This window comes from Chrysemys picta, chromosome 3 (assembly GCF_011386835.1).
Source record: "Chrysemys picta bellii isolate R12L10 chromosome 3, ASM1138683v2, whole genome shotgun sequence".
In the NCBI taxonomy this organism is placed as follows: Eukaryota; Metazoa; Chordata; order Testudines; family Emydidae; genus Chrysemys; species Chrysemys picta.
Window position 1 is genome coordinate 59,727,863 of NC_088793.1, and position 24,931 is coordinate 59,752,793.

General features: G+C 44.6%; 1 protein-coding gene across 3 annotated transcripts in view; it reads left to right on the forward strand.

Moving 5' to 3' along the window:
• DDX43 (DEAD-box helicase 43) overlaps positions 1 to 24,931 on the forward strand; it is a 76,638-nt gene that overhangs the window by 25,165 nt on the left and 26,542 nt on the right. For all 3 annotated transcript variants that reach the window (XM_065588016.1, XM_065588017.1, XM_065588015.1), the window contains 2 exons: positions 2,652 to 2,739; positions 6,480 to 6,607. In XM_065588016.1, the coding sequence (XP_065444088.1) occupies positions 2,652 to 2,739; positions 6,480 to 6,607 (216 nt within the window). The remainder of the gene's footprint in view (positions 1 to 2,651; positions 2,740 to 6,479; positions 6,608 to 24,931) is intronic.

Below are 24,931 nucleotides of genomic sequence, written 5' to 3' on the forward strand. Positions count from 1 at the left end.
GGCCCCCTTCTCTATCCCTCTTAATAGACCCCTCTCTTAAGCTTTTGAGACAAAAAGTGAATATGCTCTTTGATTAGGAATGATAGAACTGGTCCCATCTCCTCACAAGGGCAAAGGGTTTTACTCAAGATATTTCCTTGTGCCAAAGAAGGGCAGAGTGTGGAGACTGACCTTGGATCGAAGACAAGTTTGTAAAGTCTCAAGCTTACAATAACTACTCTGGCAGCAACTACTCCTTCACTGGAGGAAGGGGATTGGTTTTCAGCCCTCAACCTACAAGATTCCTATTTCCATGTAAAGATACACCCATCCTGCAGGAATTACCTATATGTCACAATAGGTTAAGATCATTTCCAATACCAAGTGCTTCCCTTTAGCCTTTTTTTTTTTTTTTTTTTTAAACCCTAAGGATGTTCTCAAAGGTCCTTACCTGCAACAAGAAGCAATCCTAGTCTTCCTGTACCTTCACAACTAACTACTCAAGGAACTTTCCTACAAAATAGTGCTGTCTTCCACCCACACAGCCTTTGATCTGTACCAGGAGTTGAATCTTCAGGTAAAGATACAAAAATCCATGTTAACTCCCTGTACGGAAGATATAGTTTATAGGGGCATCACTGATAGCCAGGGCCTACTTTACATTAGACAGATTCTTAACTCTGTCAAGTCTGGCACATGCAATTCAGGGAGCTCTTGGACCACAATTAGGAACTGTCTTCAGCTCTGGAGACCCATGGAAGCTTGCGCCTGACCACACAAGGCACAAGCCTATGTCTACTCTGCTTCCAGGGTTGGTTCAGAATGACCTGTTCAAGTGATGGTCCCATGTGTATTCCACACATGGGTGCACATGCACTGAGTCGAAGTGTTTTCTCCAAGCAGCGTCTATTGACCCATACATGCTCAGTATGTCTCCTTGTGCTCCCAACCGAGGGTATATGGGATGGTGCAGCTTGATGTTACTCCAGTTCCCTCTTACCATCTCATGGCCTGAGTCAAAACCCCTATTCCTCCAACAACTCTCTTATTGAAAGAAGAGTGAAGTTGTATAATTGTGTAAATAAATTGTTTTTCATAGTTTAATATAGACCCTCCCCAGTTCAGGGGGACATCCCCTCGCTATCCAGGGACTATGCCCAGGATCCCAGGCATCAAGAACTATCTCCTGCCCTCATTCCTTTTTCATCAGCATCGACCATCAACGGTGTCTCTACTCTCTGGGCGAGGCGCACATCTTGGTGAAGTGTGGCATCTATAAGTCCTTCCTGCCCAGAACTCAAGACTCCTGTGAGCTACAACTCCACAAGTTCCTGAGGAAGAGTCAGTAAGGCCCTGGATGCACTCTGATCCTGGCCAGGGAGACTCCCCCCGACCCATCCACTGTATAGCAGCCTCTACTAACCAGTAGTGCCCCTCTGAGCATGAGCTATGGTGCAGAGCTGCCAGCACCGAAGGCCCACTACGAGAGTAAGAAACACTCCTGGGAATAAGAGCAGATCCCCTCATCGGACTGCTCATATAAACCCATTCCGTCTGCCATGCCAGGTTGGGTAAGCTGTTGCTTGTGGATCCAGCGGAAACACTCTCAAAGGCTGGAGGGTAAGGCAAAGAAGAAGCGGGATCCATCCCTACCACCTGGTGACCTTGGTACCGGGAATGTGTAGAGTGTCCCTCTACAACTGCAGCTCTGGATGCGCTGTTGCTTCCACCTCACCAATATGCAGACCAGTTGGCTCTGACTACTGAATCAGGTATCTCTGGAGTCTCAGTGGGCACCCCATAGACTCCAGGACATACGGATACGTTCCTGACACCAGAGAATGTGTTCCTGCCATATCTACAGTCTCTGCTCCTCTCGGACCTGTCTATTCTCCAGGACATCCCCACACCTGAGGATGAACTGCTGCTCCTGTTGCAGGAGAGGCCCCTTCCCCATTCATTGGATTGGGGCCTGCTGTTTCCAACAGAACCATTGTCCGACTCGGAGGAGTCCCAGGACAGACAGCCAACATATCTGCCGCTGCACAGGAGCCCAGCCAAGGCACCCTTATCCACATATCTATAATATTTAGAAATTCCAAGAATGTTTTAGTTCTGGCAGCATGAGCCCTTCAGCATATGTCACTCCAGTTGAAGTCCCTCATGATCACACTCTTTTTTTCCTGCACATTGTAGATAATCATGTAAGGAAGTGTTCACCTTCCCTAGTTTGATTTTTGTGGTCTGTAGCAGACACTAGCTAGTACCCCATCTCATGTTTTGTCTGTTAGGACATAGATCCAGAAGCCTTCAAGATGACTTTTTTCCGAGTTATCAAGGACTCGGAAACAGGTAATGCCATTTTTGTCAGAGTGCCACTTCTCGTCCCCTTTTGCCCATTCAGTCCTTCCTAAATAAGTTCTAACCATTGATTTTTAACATTTCAGTTGTATAAATCATCCCACCAGGTTTCAGTAATACCAACTGGATTGAATTTATGCTCATAAATGAGCAATTCTAGTTTTTCTTGTTAAGGTTAGTACATATGCATGACAGCTATTGTGGATGTAAGACCTTGCTGAAATGTATTGGGAGTGTGGGATGGATGAGAGGAGCGAATTGGAGACCTCTTGCACTTTTAAAAATGTATTTTTTTTCTTCCCTCTCACCAGTGCTACTTGGCCAGATGGTGTTCGCCGCCTTGCAAAATCTTATTTGAAAGATCCTATGATCGTATATGTTGGCACTCTTGATTTAGCGGTAGGTTAATTTTTAAGTCCCATTACTTCTTGTAGTTGCACATAACTTTGAATGTTTTGGAACATTCAGATAATACTTTCAGTTAAAAGCATACCCAGTCTGGTCTTTCACAACATGCTCCAAGTAGGCAAAAATCAGTGGTATTTTAAAAGCTTCAGTAAAAGCCCAGAATGCATCTTAGAACTGTAAATGGAAAAAAAACTTTGTGATAAGAATATAGTGAGACATGCCAAAGAGCATTTAGTCTCAGCTTTGGTAATGGACAAATGATTAAATAAATTGTATGAAGTCTCTAAAGCATTGATTTGGTTAATAATAATGTATTTCTCCACCCATAAGCAGATGACTTCAATAGTAAATATTTCATCCAAATATACCTAATGGCCAAGGGCCCATGTATAATATTGTGTAGCCACACATTGCTATGCAAGGTCCCTTTTTGATTATGCTATATAATCTTCATCCAGAATTGAAGTTTTTTTTTTTAATGCTAGCTCTTTTGGTTACAAAAATAACCTTTAAAATGTGAAACAGATGTAAACGCATTGCTCGGAGTATACAGACAACCTGTCATTAGCTCTCAGAGGTGTAAAGTTCCCCCCTTATCTCTGTTTTTGTATTGACCTTGAAACCCAACAAATTTAAAAGTCAACTGCATGAGTGCTTATTTTAGCAGAAACATCAAACTGGAGTATTTAGACCTATTTGGATGTAGCATCAGATATTAGGTTGGGGTAAAATGCATTCAAGGTTTGATATGGGAGAACAAGGAAGAAATTTATACGCCATCTTCCTAAATGTGAAGTCACCTCTACCCCTGTCAAAAAGCGAGAGGGAAAGATGTACTATTTCCCCAATATCGAAAGCCTCAACTGGATGCCTCAAAAAAAAAAAATTAATTACCCCTTGTATAGTTGCTATGTCTTCCAAAAGTTTCTACAATGCATTTTTAATTTTTGGACTGACTGGGTATAGATTGAAATAACATTTTACTGAAATGTTGTAGCAGCTAATGTGGTGGAGTTTTTTTACTCCTGTTTTATAACTTCACTATAACTAATGAGAAATTTTGTTCAAAAGCATTTTACTCACAATTTTATAGAAAATGAGTGTTCTGAAATTTATCCAAACTTACAAATAGTGCATATGCTGTTTCACCCCTGCTTCAGCCTGCATGCATTGGTGCCATAAAGAAATTAGTATTTCTCTTTCACAACCAGATTTGTTATTCTGACAATGAGCTTTACCTTCTGTAGATCAGACTCTAGGCAGGACCTGGATATTTTGTCCGTCAGAACAAGACTTGGTTCTGTTCTTTGTGATTCCACTAGTTCCTTCCTGCTTCCAGGCAGTTTTTTCAGCCCTCCTCCTTCTACAATACAAAAAAGCTGTCTTCCTCAGTGGTCTGCCAACTTTGTTTTAATGAGTGAAGCCCCCTTTTATCTTTTAAAGGTTCAACAACGGCAACTCAATGTCTGATCTCTGTGTAGCAGATTTTGCTCTCTAGTTACCATGTAAATATCATCGTAGCACAGTCATAAGGTAAAAGGACAAAAAAAAAGGGTTTGTCAATAAACCTTTATTATAAAGTAAGTGAATTTTGTATTACCACCTGGCTACCTCTGGTTTGTTTGCATTTCTCTATCCTGTCATCGTTGTTGTTGTTGTTGTTAGTATAATTAGTATTAGTCATGCCTACTGGCCCCCAAACAAGATTGGGACTTGCATGCGCTAGTCACTATGCAAATACATAGTAAGAAAAGTCCCTGCTTCAAAGAGTTAAGAATCCAAAGAGAATACAGAGAAAGGGAGAGAGTATTATCGCTGCCAGTTTACAAGCAGAGAACTGAGTCACAGAGTTTAAGTGATTGTAAACCTGTGGGCTAATCCACTAGCCCAGTGAGATCATGCTCCAAACAACTTCACTATTTCAGTTCCTCTGCTCAGGACTTTTCTTAACTTAGAAAAAGACTTAAAACAAAGCACCGAAAAGATCTCAAAGCTCCTCGGGGTATTCACTTAGGCCTGGGCTCCACTGGGGAGAGAGCGGGGAATCAACTTAAGATACGTCAACTTCAGCTACGCTATTCTCGTAGCTGAAGTTGCGTTTCTTAGGTAGACTTAACTCACGTCCTCACGGCGTGGGGTCTACTGCCGCTGCTCCTCCGTCGACTCCGCTTCCGCCTCTTGCCATGGTGGAGTACAGGAGTCAACGGCAGAGCAATCGGAGATCGATTTATCGTGTCTACACTAGAAGCAATAAATCTATCCCCGATAGATCGATCACAACCCGCCAAGGCGGTGGGTAGTGTAGACGTACCCTTAGTCTTTGTCTAGGGATTCACGACCTTCTCTAGCTGAGGCTTCCTAACAGCCAGCTCAGGTCAGCTCTTAGCAGATGTTTCCTATTCTGGGCCTTCTTTCTGATAAATGCAGAGATATCCCTCCAGTGTCCTTCCTTTACCCTGTGTCTCTCCTGTCTGGTCTTGCTGAAGGAGCAGGAATTCCCTATATGAAATTTCCTGTAGGATACATGACTAGAGTGAAGCATGTGACAGGGCTCATGACTGTAACAGGGTCAGTAGGATGCATGCATGTTCCCAGAGGTCCAGTACCCTATTACATTGATTTGCTCAAGGTCATACAGGAAGTATGTGGAAGAAGTGGGAACTGAACACAGGTCTGAGTCCAAATCCAGTGTTTTAATCACAGGATTGTTTTCTCTTTGCCATGTCTTTTTTCAGAACATAGTATCTTTGGGTAGGGAATGTGTCTTTCCACTTGTATAACAATTAGCACAATTTGGGTGCAACCAGAAACTAATAATAATTACAAAGGTAATGTGGCAATCACCACTTTCCCCTATGAAAGGACATTCCTTCCCAAAGACAGCAGACTGAAATCTGTACTCTCTTAATGTTACCAAACTTCTATTGTATCTCTACTGGCCTCAAATATTCATCTCCTTTGCAAGAACCTTTCTTGTTTGGAAAGTTAGCCTCCTAGACAGTGTTCCCATATGGAGAAAGGACTTAATGTCAGTACTACAAAAGAGATCATTTAGCAACTGTCTTTGTGTTTGGCTTCCCTCTTAGACTCTAAATTTTCTGTCGAGCTATGGTTTATAAAGCAGTGGCCTGAAGACATATTTGCGTAGCAGCATGGACTACAGCTGTCCAGATCAGCCATTTTATGGCAACCTCCATATTTGTTGGAGGAAAGTTTTGGTTGGTTTTGGTGGGTGGTTTTTGGGTTTTTTTGCGCAGGCTTTCAAAGCAGTGTTAGAGGGGGCAGGTCTTTTCCCTCTCCTCTTCAGTCAAATGACACTTAAGTCATCCTTTTGGAAATACTTTTTTTCCCCCCAAGATTTATCAGCTGAGACAATTAGTCAAAAGGATGTTGAAACAATACAGAAGTAGATCTAGAGCAGACTCCTCCAGACTGCCTCTCACTAACAAGACATTAGCATGTGCCTGCCATTTGAAGCTTACAGTTAACTTGCTTCTTCCCAGTTCTGCTTAGAGAAGAATAGCAAACTTATCTTTCTAGAATTTGACATAATCACCTCATAGGAAAATGGACTATTTAAGATTCTCTCCTGGTGTCATTTATTGACAAAATCAAGCATATCAGTTTTGAAGTCTGTGGCCTGAGGTATTGGAATGTGAGTATTAACTGGAGTGAAATAATTTTTGTTCAGATTTTGTTTTTACTTACCATCATTTTTTCTTATTTCACAGGCAGTAAATACAGTAGAGCAGAAAGTTGTTATTATCCCAGAAGAAGAAAAGAGAGTTTTTACACGCTACTTCATTGATACTCTGAAGCCTAAAGATAAAGTCATCATATTTGTGGGAAAGAAACTTACGTATGTAATTGTTTAACCAATATTACATTTGTCTAGTTTGCTATCAACTCATTATTTAGAAATTAATCAGTTATTCTCAGATCAAAATTACTAACTATGACACTCTTAATTACTTTCAACCACATTGTAGTGTTAATACTGACTTACTGTATTTCCCCAGCACTTTACATGACAATTACATGTTATGCAAATTCTCTAGTATCATAAAACTAATATGCATTGGAATGTGTCTGCACTGTGTTTACTTAAAATGGGCTTTAAGATTTTCTATACTAAGAATGTTAAAATTAAAGAAAAATGAGATGTTTTGAAATTATTGAAATGAAACATTTTGATTTACCTGATCTGAATTTTTATTTATTTATTTCATGAAAATTTGAAATTTTGACTTTGTCCCATTTTGGATGGGAAACGTTTTCGAAAACTCTTGTGAGACAGGAAAACAGTTTTCAACTTGATTATCTTCCCCAATACTGTCAGAAAGGAAGTTGAAGCGTCCTATTTGTTACTGTGTCTCAGTACCCCCTTCAAAGCCTGATCTGCACTATGGTTCAGCTGTCCCGCCTGATGCATGTTCTTTGGCACTGGCAATCAAGTGCCAATTGAGCTTGGTTACCAATCCTTCTGTATTGGCTACATCCACACTGATGACATTGCAACAAAGTGGGAGATGAGCCCCTCATTGGCACTTATCCTTGCAGAATTGTTGCCTTTGGCACCACCTTCCTTGATGCATACAACCTTGGAATCATTTACATTTACATCTTCTAGAAACTTGGCTAATTACACCTGAACCAGAAGCTCCTCGTCTCAACATGAGACTGATAACATCTGCAAGACCTATATCAGTAGTGGAACCAAGATACCAAAGATGAAAAGTGTGCTAAATTAACCTTCATAGTCACTGGTATCCATATTTCATGGAACATCATCTCAACCTAACTTTTTCAGCAATCAGCCTCTTCTCAAAGAAGTTTACTCTTCTACTTCTTCCTTTTCAGGGGATAGTAGAAACCCTTCTCTCTGAGTTCACACAATCTGAGTGGGAGCCATAGAAGGGGACCTCAGGACACTCTTCCACTGACTGTAAGACACAAATTGGTCTGGGTCCAAACTGCCTGGATCCTTTCACTTGGCCTTACGTACCATATCCCTACAGTATGCAGACCTGGCCTTATTGACCACCCTGGAATCCTTGAGCTCAGTTTCCAGGACCTGATAGATATTCCACCCCCCTTCATCTAGGTGTAAATTGACCGCTCTGGCTAGGTCTCCAAGAACGATGCAGGCCCCTCTGCAGGGTGAAGTTCTCAAACTGGAGCAGAACATGCAGAGTGGTGGTGATCATCAGGAGGAATATTCAGTTCCTCATGCATCTATGGTAATTTGCCAGATGAAATTGTACTGTCTGATGGTGACTTTGAGACCTTTCTAGATATCTTGATACTAATGGCAGACACCTTTTAGAGATCCCTTTAGCAATTGTCCAAGAAAAATCATGGAAACTGGCATTTTACACCCTTTGATTCTTGGCAGATAAGTGATGCCCCTTAATGAGTGAATCTTTAAGATGGCCAATGATCTGTGGCACATTCTGGCCTCTATCTCTGCCACTCCTAAAAGAGCAGACTGCTGTTAAGTCCCTCCAAAGAGACTTGAGTATGGGTGTGTTTTTTGTACTCATCCCATTTCCGGATCTCTAGTAGTGGTTGTAATATAAGAGAACACATCCTGGCCGCCTTAACTAAATGCCTAAAAGTTTGACAGTGTTGCAAACATCTATTAGTAAAATTCCATTAAAACTTTAGAAATTACAGAATAGTTACTTATGAACATTTTGGCATGTAAAGATCAAAGGAATGTTGTAGTGAACTGGTCATTCAAAAAAAGTGATCATAGCTAATAGAACAAGAGAAAAATTAGTTCAAGTGATGTCCCTTTGGGTGCTCAACTGTAAGTGTAGCAGCACCCTCTGTGGCTGGGATCGGAGCTCTTCACCAGCAGTGCCCGTTGGACCACACATGCACACGTCCCCTCTCTGATACTGTATGCAGAACGTACATATAGCACTGTAAGGTCTGACTGCCCCCAGTTCTTTCTCTACTGTCTTTGGTCTGGGATGGAATCCGCTAGCGGAGTCCACTTTTCCCAAGGTTCGTCTTTGAGTGATTGCTCATATCCATTCAACTTAGGGGTGTTTGCTCGCCACATGCACCAGTGCCGGAAGCCTTTCACTCAGCAGTATCCATAGGGGATGGGCTCTGGCACCCCCTGGAGTAGTGTGAGTATGCTATGGCATATAGGGCGCCGCCTGCCCCCCACCCCCGTCCCAGTTCCTTCTTGCCACCAGTGACCGTGCATGGAACTGTTGCAGATTCAGCTAGTGCTGTTTCTTCTCGTTCATTTGAACTCATTTACCTCTTGTATATTGTATATAGTTGCCCTATCTGCTATTTTGAGACTTAGTAGGTCCCGAATGGGACTTTGCCTCAGGAATGGGCATGGCCCAGTCCCCAGGCTTTAAGCCCTGTGATCGCTATAAAAAGCCCATGCCCATTAGTGATCCACATAAGTTGTTTACAGTGCCTGGGCGAAGGTCACATTAGTGATAAGTGCAGAATTTGCAAGTCCTTCAAGCCCAGGATGAAGGAGGAGCATGACATTGGCTTGAAAGCGCTCCTTATGGAGTCTGCCCTTACCCCGATGCCAGAGCAGCGCTCCGATTCAGTGCCGAGTACCGTGACATCAGTGCGCTGCGCCCCACCAGCACAGTCTGTGAGCCGACACTGGTCCCCTTCCGTGGCACCAGCCAAGAAGCCCAAGAAGATGGGACAAGGAAGGTCTCCAGCTTCCCGCAAGGGAAAGGACAAGTCTGGGATGGACCAAGGCACTGTCTCAGGCACCTCTTCACCCCCTTTGGGAGCTCGGGCCCCAGCTAAAGTCAAGCGGTGTAGCTCAGCCCACTCCCTGCCGCCAACCCCAGATAGCGAGACAGGTCCTCGTCGGCTACAGGTGCTGTTCACACCGGAGGCCCTACAAGCAGCACAAGAGATTGTTCCTCCCAGTGCCGCCCACTCTCGCCCCGTGGGATCCTGGTCACAGGGTAACCCATATTTGGACCACCACAGTCCTCACCTCTATGGCAACACTCCCTGTCGCAGGGGACATCCCACCAATGGCCACCCTCTCGCAGACAACACGTTTCTGACCATGATAGGCAGAAGCTTTGTAGCCCCATCTGGTCTCTGGACCTTGGACAAGGGCAGAGAGGCTCGGGTTTGGAGCGAGGTTCCCTAGCTGTGGGACAAGCTCTAGTACCTATGGTGCAGGCTATGGCGACGACATCACAGCCAGCCCCATGGCCTCAGACTCCGTGGCCGGTACCCATAGTACCCATGTGTGACGTTATTGATATAATCTGGGACCATAAGATCATTGTTGCAACCAAGGTCCTGTAGTGGCACGCAAATCTTGTATAAAGGGGGTCAAATGGGGTGTCTAAGACAAGGTTATGGTTTACTGGTTATGATTATGCTGTCTATATGTGTGTATCACTTTTGTAGTTGAAGTTATGAATATTGGCTCTATACTGTCTGTATGGCAAACTTATGCTATGCTTCTGGGTGACATCCCAGACAAGCTGAGATTAGCTCTGCCTAGCCTGCTTGATGGCCCATTAAGGACCATCAGCTATACAATGGACCCATTGAGAGAAGGCAGATACGCCTTGTACCTCAGCAAAGTTTTGCTGTAATTTTCCACAGTAAGAACAAAGAGGTGATCTTACACCTGGAAAAGACTATATAAGGCTGATGCCAAATCTCCATCTTGTCTTCAATCCTGCTTCATACCTCTGGAGGAACTTTGCTACAAGCTGAAGCTTTGAACAAAGGACTGAGGACCCATCCCAGCGGGGGATGTATTCCAGAGACTTGATTTGAACCTGCAGTTTATTCCATCGCTGCTGCAAGCCTGAACCAAGAACTTTGCCATTACTGTATGTAATTGATTCCATTTAACCAATTCTAACTCTCATCTCTATCTTTTTCCTTTTATGAATAAACCTTTAGATTTTAGATTCTAAAGGATTGGCAGTAGCGTGATTTGTGGATAAGATCTGATTTGTATATTGACCTGGGTCTGGGGCTTGGTCCTTTGGGATCAGGAGAACCTTTTTCTTTTACTGGGGTATTGGTTTTCATAATCATTTGTCCCCATAACGAGTGGTACTGGTGGTAATACTGGGAAACTGGAGTGTCTAAGGAGATTGCTTGTGAGACTTGCAGTTAGCCAGTGGGGTGAGACTGGAGTCCTCTTAGTCTGGCTGGTTTGGTTTGCCTTAGAGGTGGAAAAAACCCCAGCCTTGGGCTCTAACTGCCCTATTTGAGCAATTTGTCCTGAGTTGGCACTCTCAGTTGGGTTCCGCCAGAACCGCATTGTCACAGTGGCGTAGTCGTGCTTGGATCCACAGAACCAGGTCAATTAAGCTTTGGATCAGAACCCCACGTTATCCAAATTTGAATTTTGGGATTGAGAGTTTGGTTGGTTAAAGAGCAGTTGCAATGGGTGAGCAAAGAGCATATGAGGGCCTTGACAAAAAAGCCCTGAAAGATTTGTGTTCAGAAAAGGGGATAAGCTTTAGAAAGAAAGCTACAAATCAAGAACTGAGAGATCTGTTAATGGCCAGTGATCAGAAGGCAGAAGCAATTGAAAAGCAAAAGGCAGCAAGTAAACTTCAACTTGAACATGAACAAAGACTGGCAGAAATTCGATTGCAGGAACTAGAAGCTGAGGCAAAAGTGCAAAGATTTCAGCTCCAAGTCAAAAAAGCAAGGGAAGAAAAGCAGAAATTGTATCCTCTTGAAAGTCCAGTTTATAACAATGTTGGTATGTTGTATAACTCTGAGCAGTTGTCTGGGTGTAACCAAATGTACCCCAATTCTGCCACCTTTTATGTAAATGCTTTTACTGTGTGTTCAGTAAAGGGTGACTCCATAACTGGTGCCAATGCTCTGTATGGGAGTGGTAATGAAAGATTCACAGAGAATGTAAAAGTCAATGGTAAAAGCTGTGTAGGGCAAATTATGGCTTCTAACATCACTCTTGTTAAAGCAGATCTTGTCAAAGAGGAAGATTATTTACCAAATCAGAGTGTGAATGTTGTAGTCCTCTATGAGTTTACTGTCCGTGTGCCTTTAGCCAGAATCCACCTTGAATGGAATGGTGCTAAGCATGAGGTTATAGCTGGTGTAAGGAAGTTATTGCCTAAGGATCTTTTGATTGGGGAAAATGTTAAAGCTTTGTTCAGTCCAGGTGGTCAGTCACAGGACAGGAATGATCTTAAACCTGTGTCTATTGTGGGCAATGATTTGCCTGGGGAGGGTTGCTCCAAAGGTTTGTCTGAGAAGAGCTATTTGTCTGTAAATGAAGTTTCTGAATGTCGGTCTAGTGTCTCAGAAGTGAATCTGGAGTTAAATCAAGAGCAGCAAAATCTTATTGGGCAGGAAAATGTTTCTCTGGAGCAGACTAAAGAGGATGGTCAGGTGGAAGCCCTAACTGAGGAAGGAAAGGGTGGATTTTTGATGGGTGATGCTTTGGTGGCTAGTACAGCTTGTAAAAGTGAATCTGAAAAGGGTAACTGTGGTTTGCTGGCAGTGGCTCAGTGTAGTAAAAAGAGCAGTTTATCTGCTGGGAGTGGCAAGGTGCCTGGTAAGGAAGCTGCCCCACTCTCCCAGTCTTTGTCTGTAATCAGCCCTGTGTGCTGGGACAAAGGAGAGGAAGGCAGGAAAAGTTTGGAGGAGCCAAGGCGGACTTGTGAGCTGATGGTTTTGTCTAGTCAGCAGTTTGGGAAGGCAAGGAGAGGGGAAGATAAATGTCCCTATACCTTACCTGTTTCCTGTGTGGAGAATAGTGACAGTGAAGGAAATGTGCCTGTGTCTGTCAGGGGTATTGACTTGCCTATGGAGGAAGCTACCTCAGTCTCCAAGCAGTTGTCTGTGAACAGCCCTGTGTGCTGGGACAAGGGAAATGAAATCCCGAGCTGTGTGTCTGGTAAAAAAGGTGTCTCCAGCTCTTCTTTGTCTGTGGAGCAGACAGAAGGTGCCTTTCGGCCTGTGATGGTTGAGGTTAGTGCAGTTGTCTCAAAGTTGGTTCTGAATTCAACTAAAGCCCAGGAAGGGAATGGTCCTAAGTCTGTGTCTGCTGGGGAGAATGGCACTGGAACTAAGTTGCATCCAGTTAGTGTCTTAGCAAAATCCCAGAGACCAGACAATTCTGGTGCTTGTATTTTGCCTATGGCTAGTGTGTGGTTGGTAAAGGGTGTAGCAACACTGTCTAATCAGGGTAATACCCTAGCCGGGGCACACGGAGAGCATGCAGGTGATTTGGTTGTGTTACCTGCTGATGGTGTGAAAACTTGTAGCAAGAAGGAAAGGATTCCTAAACTTGTGTGTGGCAAAGGAAAGGGAAATGTTTCTAACCTTTCATCTAGGAAGTCTATGGGTTTGCCTGAAAGGGGATTGTGTAGAAATCTGCCTAATGGGCCAAAGGAGATCCTGGATGTAAGTAAGACCCAGAAAAAGTCTGTTGTTGCTCAGGAAAGTGTTCCTTTAGAGCAAGCCCTAGGTGAAGAGGGTAAGGGCAGAATTTCTGTGAGGGGTGATTTGCTGCTTAAAAAAGCTCCTGGGGAAAGGAATCCTCATGGTAATTTGTGCAAGCAGTTCCCTGCAAATGAAGGGTGTGAGAGTGATTTAATCAAGGAAGTTTCAGTTCCTAACAGCCAGAAATTTTCTGTTGTGAATGGATCCACTGACTTTCCTTTCGAAAGATCCAGTGTGGGTAGCTTTGAGAAGGTCTCAGATGGAGTAAGAGCTGTTAAGAAAGTTGAGCAGCCCTATAACCGAGTGGCTGTGTGTGGCCAGCTTGTTGGGAAGACAATGGTGTTGGAACAGGAATGTCTCCATTCTAATTCTTTAAGCGAGCAGTCTGTGCTTCAGGGTCTGAGGACAGATTTGGTTACTGGTGTTTCAAAGCAGAACAGTTTTATGGCTAAATGCTTGAGGATGCAGGGGAGAGCAAGCAAACTCTCACCCTCAGACTCTTTGGATTTGTGTGGTATCTCTTTAAGACAGAGTCCAGCCTTGGAAATGATAACCGTTAAGGATATGAAAACTGGTGGACTGGCTTCTGTCTGTGGTAATGCAAATTACTTGTCTGGCTGGGAGGGGAAGGACTTGCTAATAGCTGTTAGCACAGAGAGCCCACCCCATCAGCCAGTAAATTCTGTTAAGCAAGAAAAATCAGGGTGTGATCCTGCAGGACAAGGAGGAAAGAGAAAACCGAATTTTGCAAAGGAAAGCCACAGGTTAACCCTAAAATGCCCAAACTCCAATGGTATTGAGCCAAAGGTGTGGCATGACAACCATGATTGTAGATGGACACTTGCAATGGATTTGTTGTTAATGCTAATGGTAATTTTGTAACTGATGTGTTGCTATTGCCAAGAACTGTAAGAATGTACAATGTTCCTAATCTGTTGGAAAATCCCTTAAACATGTTAAAAGGAATACATGAGAACACACTTTATGTTAAAAGGCCTTGCTATACTAATGTTTCACAGTTGATGCCTGTAAACAGTATTGGAACTTTTCACAGGAGAAAAGACATTCCAGACCTAATGTACTGTATGAGAAGGGAAACTAAGGCACACTACCATATTGCCTTCATGGCTAAATGCCAAGATTCCTGTACTATGAACATCATTAATATCTGCATTTATTTGATGTTAATTGGGTTCCAAACATTTGCCCGAGCTTGTATGGATAAAGTAGCTGTTTTCTTTAGCTCTTGGCAAGGTCACATGAGACATACAGAAACCATGCTGCAAGAGCAGATCCAATCCACTATTGTTCTAACCAAGTTTTACCTTGTTTGTAAAGAGGTTCAATCATGTTGTTGAACACAATTTTGATAAACCATTTCGGTTGTTCTTTAGCCAGCTAAGCCATAGTGAGATAAACCCAAGGATGGGGAGCTCTTGGGATGCAGTCAGTGATGTTTGTGTCATCCCTTCCTGCATCAATTTTGCGTTGGGGGTGTGACGTTATTGATATAATCTGGGACCATAAGATCATTGTTGCAACCAAGGTCCTGTAGTGGCACGCAAATCTTGTATAAAGGGGGTCAAATGGGGTGTCTAAGACAAGGTTATGGTTTACTGGTTATGATTATGCTGTCTATATGTGTGTATCACTTTTGTAGTTGAAGTTATGAATATTGGCTCTATACTGTCTGTATGGCAAACTTATGCTATGCTTCTGGGTGACATCCCAGACAAGCTGAGATTAGCTCTGCCTAGCCTGCTTGATGGCCCATTAAGGACCATCAGCTATACAATGGACCCATTGAGAGAAGGCAGATACGCCTTGTACCTCAGCAAAGTTTTGCTGTAATTTTCCACAGTAAGAACAAAGAGGTGATCTTACACCTGGAAAAGACTATATAAGGCTGATGCCAAATCTCCATCTTGTCTTCAATCCTGCTTCATACCTCTGGAGGAACTTTGCTACAAGCTGAAGCTTTGAACAAAGGACTGAGGACCCATCCCAGCGGGGGATGTATTCCAGAGACTTGATTTGAACCTGCAGTTTATTCCATCGCTGCTGCAAGCCTGAACCAAGAACTTTGCCATTACTGTATGTAATTGATTCCATTTAACCAATTCTAACTCTCATCTCTATCTTTTTCCTTTTATGAATAAACCTTTAGATTTTAGATTCTAAAGGATTGGCAGTAGCGTGATTTGTGGATAAGATCTGATTTGTATATTGACCTGGGTCTGGGGCTTGGTCCTTTGGGATCAGGAGAACCTTTTTCTTTTACTGGGGTATTGGTTTTCATAATCATTTGTCCCCATAACGAGTGGTACTGGTGGTAATACTGGGAAACTGGAGTGTCTAAGGAGATTGCTTGTGAGACTTGCAGTTAGCCAGTGGGGTGAGACTGGAGTCCTCTTAGTCTGGCTGGTTTGGTTTGCCTTAGAGGTGGAAAAAACCCCAGCCTTGGGCTCTAACTGCCCTATTTGAGCAATTTGTCCTGAGTTGGCACTCTCAGTTGGGTTCCGCCAGAACCGCATTGTCACACCATGGAACCCAGGGGAGTTCACTCAGCCCTACCAGGCCACCTGTTCAGTATCCGGAGCTTCGGAGAGATTGGCTACCTCCCTCTCCTGTCCCCCTCTGGTATAAGAGGCCTCGGCTGCAGAAACCCTGCAGGCGCAGGAAGTTGGCGAGCAAGCTCCTAGACCGGCTGTGGAGGACTCCTTGGTACCAGCTTTCTCCTTATCACCTGATGAGGCTATAGTGGGGCTCCCATCACCGGTTCCCCAGGATGACACTAAGTCACATCAGGAGCTGTTAAAGAGGGTCGCCAAGAGTTCAGAAGGAACTCAAATGTGAAATTGTAAGACTACTAACTTTAGTCTGTAACCTAGCATTTAAATCCGCTTTTGTACCACATGACTGGAGGATCGCTAATGTGACGCCAATTTTTAAAAAGGGGCTCCAGAGGTGATCCCTGCAATTGCAGGCCTGTAAGCCTGACTTCAGTACCGGGCAGACTGCTTGAAACTATAATAAAGAACAATATTGTCAGACATATAGATTAACGTAATTTGTTGAGGAAGAAATCAGTAAAGGGAAATCCTGCCTCGCCAATCTACTAGAATTCTTTGAGGGGGTCAACAAGCATGTGGACCAAGTGGCTATAGCGTACTTAGATTTTCAGAAAGCCTTTGTCAAGGTCCCTCACCAAAGGCTCTTAAGGAAAATAAGCTGCCACGAGATAAGAGAGAAGGTGCTCTCATGGAATGGTAACTGGTTAAAAGTTAGGAAACAAAGGGTAGGTATAAATGGTCAGCTCTCAGAATGGAGAGAGGTAAATAGTGGTGTCCCACACAGGTCTGTTCTGGGACCAGTCCTGTTGAACATATTCATAAATTATCTGGGAAAAGGGGTGAACAGTGAGGTGGCAAAACTTGCAGATGACACAAAACTACTCAAGATAGTTACGTCTCAGGCAGACTGCAAAGAGCTACCAAAGATCTCTCAAAACTGGGTGACTGGGCAACAAAATGGCAGATGAAATTAAACGTTGATAAATGCTTTCCAATGTGCATTACTTTGCATAATCCCAACTATACGTATAAAACAATGGGGTCTAAATTAGCTCTTACCACTCAAGAAAGATCTTGGAGTCATTGTGGATAGTTCTCTGAAAACATGCACTCAGTGCAGTCAAAAAAGCAAACAGAATGCTGGGAATAATTAAGAAAGGGATAAATAATAGGACAGAAAATATCATGGTGCCTCTATATAAATCCATGGTACATCCACATCTTGAATACTGTGTGCAGACGTGGTTGCTCCATCTCAAAAAAAAAAAAAAAAAAAAAAAAAGTATTGGAATTGGAAAAAGTTCAGAAAAGGGCAACAAAAATGATTAGGGGTATAGAATAGCTTCCGCATGAGGAGAGATTAATAAGACTGGGACTTTTTAGCTTGGAAAAGAGATGGCTGAGGGGGGAGATGATTGAGGTCTATAAAATCATGACTGGTGTAGAGAGAGTAGATAAGGAAGTCTTCTCATAACACAAGAACTAGGGGTCATGAAATGAATAGGCATCAGGTTTAAAACAGGTACAAGGAAGTATTTCTTCACACAATGCACAGTCAACCTGTGGAACTCCTGGCCAGAGGATGCTGTGAAGGCCAAGACTATAACAGAGTTCAAAAAAGAACTAGATAAATTCATGGAGGATAGGTCCATCAATTGCTATTAGCCAGAATGGGCAGGAATGGTGTCCCTAGCTTCTGTTAGCCAGAAGCTGGGAATGAGTGACTGGGGATGGATCACTTGATGTTTACTTGTTCTGTTCATTCCCTCTGGGGCACCTGCCATTGACCACTGTCGGAAGACAGGGTACTGGGCTAGATGGACCTTTGGCCTGACCCAGTAGGGCCGTTCTTTTGTCGCCGCCAATCTGGTCCCACAGACTCCCTCTTCCATGTTCTCTGCCCCATAGCCCAGGCCAGGGTAGCTTTGCCCCTACATGATGGGGTCGCGAAATTACAAAAACCCTCTGGCAAACCCCCTCCTTCTTGCGCTCTGCCCTCTTGGAGATTGGAGGCAAGTGCTTTGTGCCATCCAAGGGTCACAAGTACCTTTATAGGCACCCTGCTCCCAATTTCCTAGTGGTAGAGGTGGTCAACCACAGGGAGAGACAGGGTCAACTGGGGGCTACTCCTAAGAGTAAAGACTTAATGAGACTAGACTTATTTGGGCATAAAGTTTATTCGTCCTCTAGTCCACTGTTGCGGGTGGCCAACCATCAGGCTCTCCTGGTCTGTTATGATTTTAATATGTGGCAGACCATGACCTGAGGCCTCGAGGAAGGAGTTCCGGGCGATCCTGGATGAGGGCGCGACTGCGCCCAGAGCAACTCTCCAAGCAGCAACAGATGCAGCGGACACCGCCGCCTGTACCATGGCATTGGCCATTTCAATGCGCAGGGCTTGTTGGCTGCTCCTCTCTGGTCTTTACTCGGAGGCTCAACAGTCTATACAAGATCTGTCTTTTGATGTGCATGCCCTGTTTGCAGAATAGATGGACAATATACTCCCTGGCCTCAAAGATTCCTGCACGACCTTAAAAGACTGGACCCGTATGTCCCCGGCCCTTCCTGCAAGCAGTTTAAGCCACAACAGCCTCCGAGCCAGGGGAGCCACCTGCGCCAGGAACCTCCCAATAAAAAATCCAGGGGCTACAAGAGGCACCTTGGCCACCAACCCCTGTCTACATCCCAGTCAGTTTCAACCCGCAGTAAGCAGACTGGCAAGCATCCGTTTTGAGAGTAGGCCTGAGGGCGACCTACCAGACTGTTTCATGGATCCTTCCTCTCCTCTGTTTGCCAACCGCCTTTCTTCTTTCTTACGTTGGCATCTATAACATCAGACCGATAGGTCCTCAAGACGGGGGCGCAGGGTTACACCCTTCAGTTACTTTCTACCACCGCCCTTCCTACCTACCTCCCTCCCTCCCTGTCCCTCTTCAGGGATACTCATCATAAGAGTCTTCTCACACAGGAGGTAGAGGCTGCTGCTGGGTGCGTTGGAAGTAATTCCTGTGGAGTACAGGAACAAGGGGTTCTATTCCTGATACCTTTTAATACCCAAGGCCAAGGGCGGTTTGCAGCCCATACTAGATCTGCAGGATTTGAACCACTACTTAGCGAAACTGAAGTTCCATGTGGTCTCCCTGGCCTCCATCATCCCCTCCCTGGATCCGGGAGACTGGTACGCTGCCCTCGATCTGAAAGATGCGTACTTCCACATTGCTATCTTCGAGGGACACAGACACTTCCTCCAGTTCCCAATAAGTCCTGACCATTATCAGTTCATGTCCTTCAGTTTGGCCTAGCGACAGCACCACGGGTATTTACCAAATGTAAGCTGCCACCACTGACATACCTCAAACGTTGGGGTATCCAGATCTACCTGTACCTCGACGACTGGCTCATCAAAAGCAACTCCAGGTCCAAGGGCACGTTGCGGTGCTGCTGGCCACGTTCCGTCGCCTCAGCCTGTTGGTGAATGACATAAAATCCACATTAGTTTCGGTACAGAGGATAGCATTCATCGGAGCGGTGCTCGACTCAACCTCTGCCAGAGTGTTCCTGCCGCTGGAGAGGTTCAGGGCACTAGCGGACCTCATCGCAGAAGTCTGTGAGTTTCCCCTGACCATGGCCAGGGTTTGCCTGTGCCTCCTAGGTCACATGGTCGTGCGCATGTATGTAGTGCGCCATGTCAGGCTCCGGAGGCAACCCCTGCAGCAATGGTTGGCAACTGTCTACTCCCAGTCCAGGCACCACCTAGAAAAGGTTGTCACCATTCCCACAACGATACTCACCTCACTCTGATGGTGGTCCGACCCCAGGAATGTCCTGGAAGGAGTCCCCTTCGACAGCACTTCCCACTTGGTCGGGTTGTCTCAGATGTCTCGGATCTCAAATGGGGGGCACACCTCAACGATCTCCAGAGCCAGAGTATGTGGTCCCCGGAAGAGATGACGTTACACATAAACGTCAGAGAGCTCAGAGCGGTCCACAGGGCATGCATGGTCTTCCTTCCTCACCTGTTGGGCAGAGTGGTCAGAGTCTTGACGGACAACACAGCCTCGAAGTTCTATATCAACAGACAGAGAGGAACTCTATCCTCGGTCCTATGCATCGACCACAGAATCCATCTAGAAGCATCTCTTTCCAGGGGTCAAGAACACGTTAGCGGATCACCTAAGCAGGGACTTCTCTCACCATGAGTGGGCGCTCCACCCAGAGGTAGCCTGCGCGATCTTCCAGAGGTGGGGATCTCCCCAAGTGGATCTGTTCGCCACTAGGCAGAACAGGAAGTTCCACCTCTTTTGCTCCAGATGAGGTCTGGGCAAGGGCTCCCTCTCCAATGCCTTCATCCTGTCCTGGGCGGGAAGCCTCATGTTCCTTCCGATCCTGCTCATCAGCAGGGTCCTGGCAAAAGTCAAGAGAGACACAGCCCAAGTTATCATGCTCGCCCCAGCGTGGTTGGTTCGGCATGCTGTTGAGCTTGGCAGCAGTCCCCCTGTGGGCCCTGCTGGACTGACCAGACCTGCTGTCACAGGACCACAGTTGCCTCTTGCACCCCAACCTTACATCTCTCCACCTCATGGCATGGATGCTGTGTGGCTGAACCCTGAAGAACAGACCTGTTCACAGGGGGTCCTGCAGGTCCTCCTTCGGAGTAGAAAACCCTCGACTAGACGGACCTACTTGGCAAAGTGGGCAACGTTTTCCCACTGGGCAGCTGAACGGGGCATTTCCCCCTCGCATTCTTTGGTTCAGTCGATTTTTGGATTACACTGGTCTACAATTTTTGAGAAGTCGTTTGCTTCAGAGATAAAATGTGCTATTTATTATGTATTTTAATATGCTGAATTCAAATATGACAATTAAAACTGGCTACTGTTTCTAAGATATTTAAGTTTTTTTACATTTTATGTCTATGTATATTGTGAAGATAGAGTTTTAATCATAAATTGTAAATCTAGGTCTTTTCATGTGTTTATGGTTGCTTTACATGATGATATTTCACCTGTCCTGTTTATGTAACACTTTAAAAATCAGCAAAAGGGTTATATAAATAAAATTTATTATGAAACAAAAGGCAAAAAACTATTATGTACATAGTTTAGTCCTATTCAGTGTCTACTCGGCGCTTCTTGTCTTAAATGGAGCATCCCTTGTCACTGTCCAGCAATAGTCTGCAAGCATTGATGGGCTCCATTTGCCCTGATAGCGTTTCTCCATTGTTGCAATGTCCTGGTAAAATCGCTCGTCGCTCACTGCTCCGCAGTTAGGTGGAAAAAAATCTAGATGAGAGTGCAAAAAATGTATCTTCAGTGACATGTTGCAACCAAGGCTTTTGTATGCCTTGAGGAGGTTTTCCACCAACAACCTGTAGTTGTCTGCCTTGTTGTTTCTGAGAAAATTTATCGCCACTAACTGGAAGGCTTTCCATGCCGTCTTTTCCTTGCCACGCAGTGCATGGTCAAATGCATCATCTCGAAGTTCACGAATCTGAGGACCAACAAAGACACCTTCCTTTATCTTAGCTTCATTTAACATTGGAAATTTTCCACGGAGGTACTTGAAAGCTGCTTGTGTTTTGTCAATGGCCTTGACAAAGTTCTTCATCAGACGCAGCTTGATGTGTAAGGGCGGTAAGAAAATCTTCCTTAATTCAACAAGTGGTGGATGCTGAACACTTTTCCTCCCAGGCTCCAATGACTGTCGGAGTGGCCAATCTTTCTTGATGTAGTGGGAATCTCTTGCACGACTATCCCATTTGCAGAGAAAACAGCAGTACTTTGTGTATCCAGTCTGCAGACCAAGCAAGAGAGCAACAACCTTCAAATCGCCACAAAGCTGCCACTGATGTTGGTCATAGTTTATGCACCTCAAAAGTTGTTTCATGTTGTCATAGGTTTCCTTCATATGGACTGCATGACCAACTGGAATTGATGGCGAAACATTGCCATTATGCAGTAAAACAGCTTTAAGACTCGTCTTCGATGAATCAATGAACAGTCTCCACTCATCTGCATAGTGAACAATGTTGAGGGCTGCCATCACACCATCAATGTTGTTGCAGGCTACAAGATCACCTTCCATGAAGAAGAATGGGACAAGATCCTTTTGACGGTCACGGAACATGGAAACCCTAACATCACTTGCCAGGAGATTCCACTGCTGTAGTCTGGAGTCCAACAGCTCTGCCTTACTCTTGGGTAGTTCCAAATCCCTGACAAGGTCATTCAGTTCACCTTGTGTTATGAGGTGTGGTTCAGAGAAGGAGGATGGGAGAAAATGTGGGTCCTGTGACATTGATGGTTCAGGACCAGAAGTTTCATCCTCTTCCTCTTCCTTGTCTGACTCAAGCGAGACTGATTCTGGTGCATCAGGAACCGGCAGTCCTTCTCTGTGGGGTACTGGGCGTATAGCTGATGGAATGTTGGATAATGCACAGTCCACTTTTTCTTCTTTGACACATCTTTCCCAACTGGAGGCACCATGCAGAAGTAACAATTGCTGGTATGATCTGTTGGCTCTCTCCAAATCATTGGCACTGCAAAAGGCATAGATTTCCTTTTCCTGTTCAACCACTGGCGAAGATTTGTTGCACAAGTGTTGCAGCATGTGTGGGGCCCACCTCTTGTCCTGATCTCCAATTTTGCAGCCAAAATAAAGGTGATAGGCTTTCTTAACCATAGTGGTTATACTGCGCTTTTGTGATGCAAAAGTCACTTCACCACAAACATAGCACACATTATCTGCACTGTTCACACAAGTGCGAGGCATCTCTGCTCACTTTGGCTAAACAGAAATGTGTCCCTTTGCAAAATCAAACACTGACAAATAAGAGAGCACGACACTGTCTGATTTCTAGAGCTGATATAGGGCAATTTGTTCAGCAGCAGAGTGATGTAAGCTTTGTTATGATTGCATCATCCATGACTTCTAGGAATAACATGATGCAATTCATATCATGTATGACACAATACCAGCTTCAGATTGCATCATTCATTGTTTTGCCTAAAAAGCAAGTCCTGTCCAAACCCAGTCATAGATTTATTCATAGATCCAGTCAAAGATGTATTTTAGTCATTTCTGGTTTAAATTGAGATCCCTTCCCTTTATAACTCACTTATCCTCCGCCATTCCCAAGTCAAGGGTCGTATATACTGACCCAATAGCATATCTTGAAAACTAGAGCCAATCAACAATTTTAAGCATCATTTTCGTTCTCAGTGACCCAGAATTAGTAAAGTTTGACTACATTTATTTCAGAAGCATTTTGGCTGTAGAGCAGTGTTACCTGCTTCATCTGAAGTACCATCAGAGTGTATAAACTGCTGGATATCCTCCATACATCCTCTTCCTCAAAGATCACACTAGCAATCGATGAAGCTCTTTTTGAACCTTCAAAGGTTCTGTGGCAGACCCCGACTTCCATCCCTCTGACTTGCAGACACACCAACAGAAAATATTATGTTCTGGCGAAGGATGCTGAATTTTTATTTCCATGCCCCACCCCCAAATTCTTTGGTGGTCAATGTGGTGCAGGAGAAAAGCTGCCGGTACCAATATCCATTTAGTCATCCAGACAGATTAGAAACACCTGGACCTATTTGGACGCAAGACAGCCTCATCAGCCGCGCTCCAATTTAGGATTTCAAATTTTGAAGCTCTCATGGCCAACTATAATTATCTGAACTACTCCAAATTGGAGGAACTCTCCCATGATTTAACAGACTAAAAAGTAGTTGTTCCAGTCCTTGATATTGGAGGGATGCCTCCTAGCCTGTACAGCACTATAAGCCTCTTTAGACTCTGCAGACACCTCTCCTCGATCCATTGTGACCGCTGTAGTTACAAAGCGTGCATCATGGCTCCACCTCTCGGCATTTCCTATGGAGGTACAAACCACAGTAGAGGACTTGCCATCAGGAGCTGTTCAGTTCTGCACACCAGAAGTGCAGTTCCTTAACTTGAAACCATTTGAAGGCCAGAAACTATTCTCGCAGCACACAGAAATCTCCGCACTCCCTTAAAGACTTCAGAGCTACATTTCATTCCCTTGGGATATACGACCGTGCCAAAGAGATGCTCAGGGAAGTACCAGTGCCTCCCGCGATCCAGATCTCAACAGTACACCCTGCAATGGCACTACGACACCCAATGCCATTGACAAAGGCCTCCAACTAAATGTAGACATCCCACTCCTCAAGGAGCTACATCTCATGCACCAGCACCAAAGCAACAATTTTGAAGGTTTGGTCAAGGCCCCCGAGAAACTTTCTGTTGTTCCAGTCATCCCCACCATCTCTGCTGTTCCAAAAATTTGGCGACTGACTAGCTACATTTTTCCCATCTTAGTCTTATCACCTCAGACAAGTGGGTTCTAGAGATAGGAAGGGGATGCGGTATCCTTCCTTGACTAGCTGTCCTGCCCTGCCACCCGCCCTCCCCATCCCTCTTCAGGGACCCATCTGACGAGTCCATTCTATGGGGAGAAATAAGTCATCTTCTGCAACTGGGAGCCATAGCACAGCTCCCTCCCCAGCACATGGGACAGGGTTTGTACTCCCACTATTTCCTGATGCAGAAAAAGTTGTGCGGCTGGCATCCTATCCTGGATCTTTGCAATCTAAACAAATTCCCTCAAGGACACAACGGGCAGAGCAGTCCCAACTGCATCTGTTACTTCACCAATACAGAAAGAAACTAGACCTGTTTTTATAGCAGTTTGTTTGTTCTTTTGCCTCCAGGTTTACATAGCAAATTGCTATTGAAGTATCATTACCTCGGATGACTGGGGCTCCTAAGCTCATAGGAATACATTTCTTTATAAAAGCTGAGTAAACCAAATTGAGTCAAATCTTTCTTTTATAGTTAAGGTACAAAGAATAAGTGTTGAGAATGCAATTAATACAGGTAACTTAAGTTATAAGTGTGTGGCTCTAACAGCATTCCAATGTAAGGGCTTGTCTACACTGGCCCTTTACAGCGCTGCAACTGTCTCGCTCAGGGGTATGAAAAAACACACCCCTGAGCGCAGCAGGTTTCAGTGCTGTAAACAATGCACCAGTGCTGGGAGCCGCGCCTCCCATGGAGGTGGGTTTTTTAGCGCACTGGGGGAGCTCTCCCCCACTGCTCTGCCGCGACCACACAAGCCACGT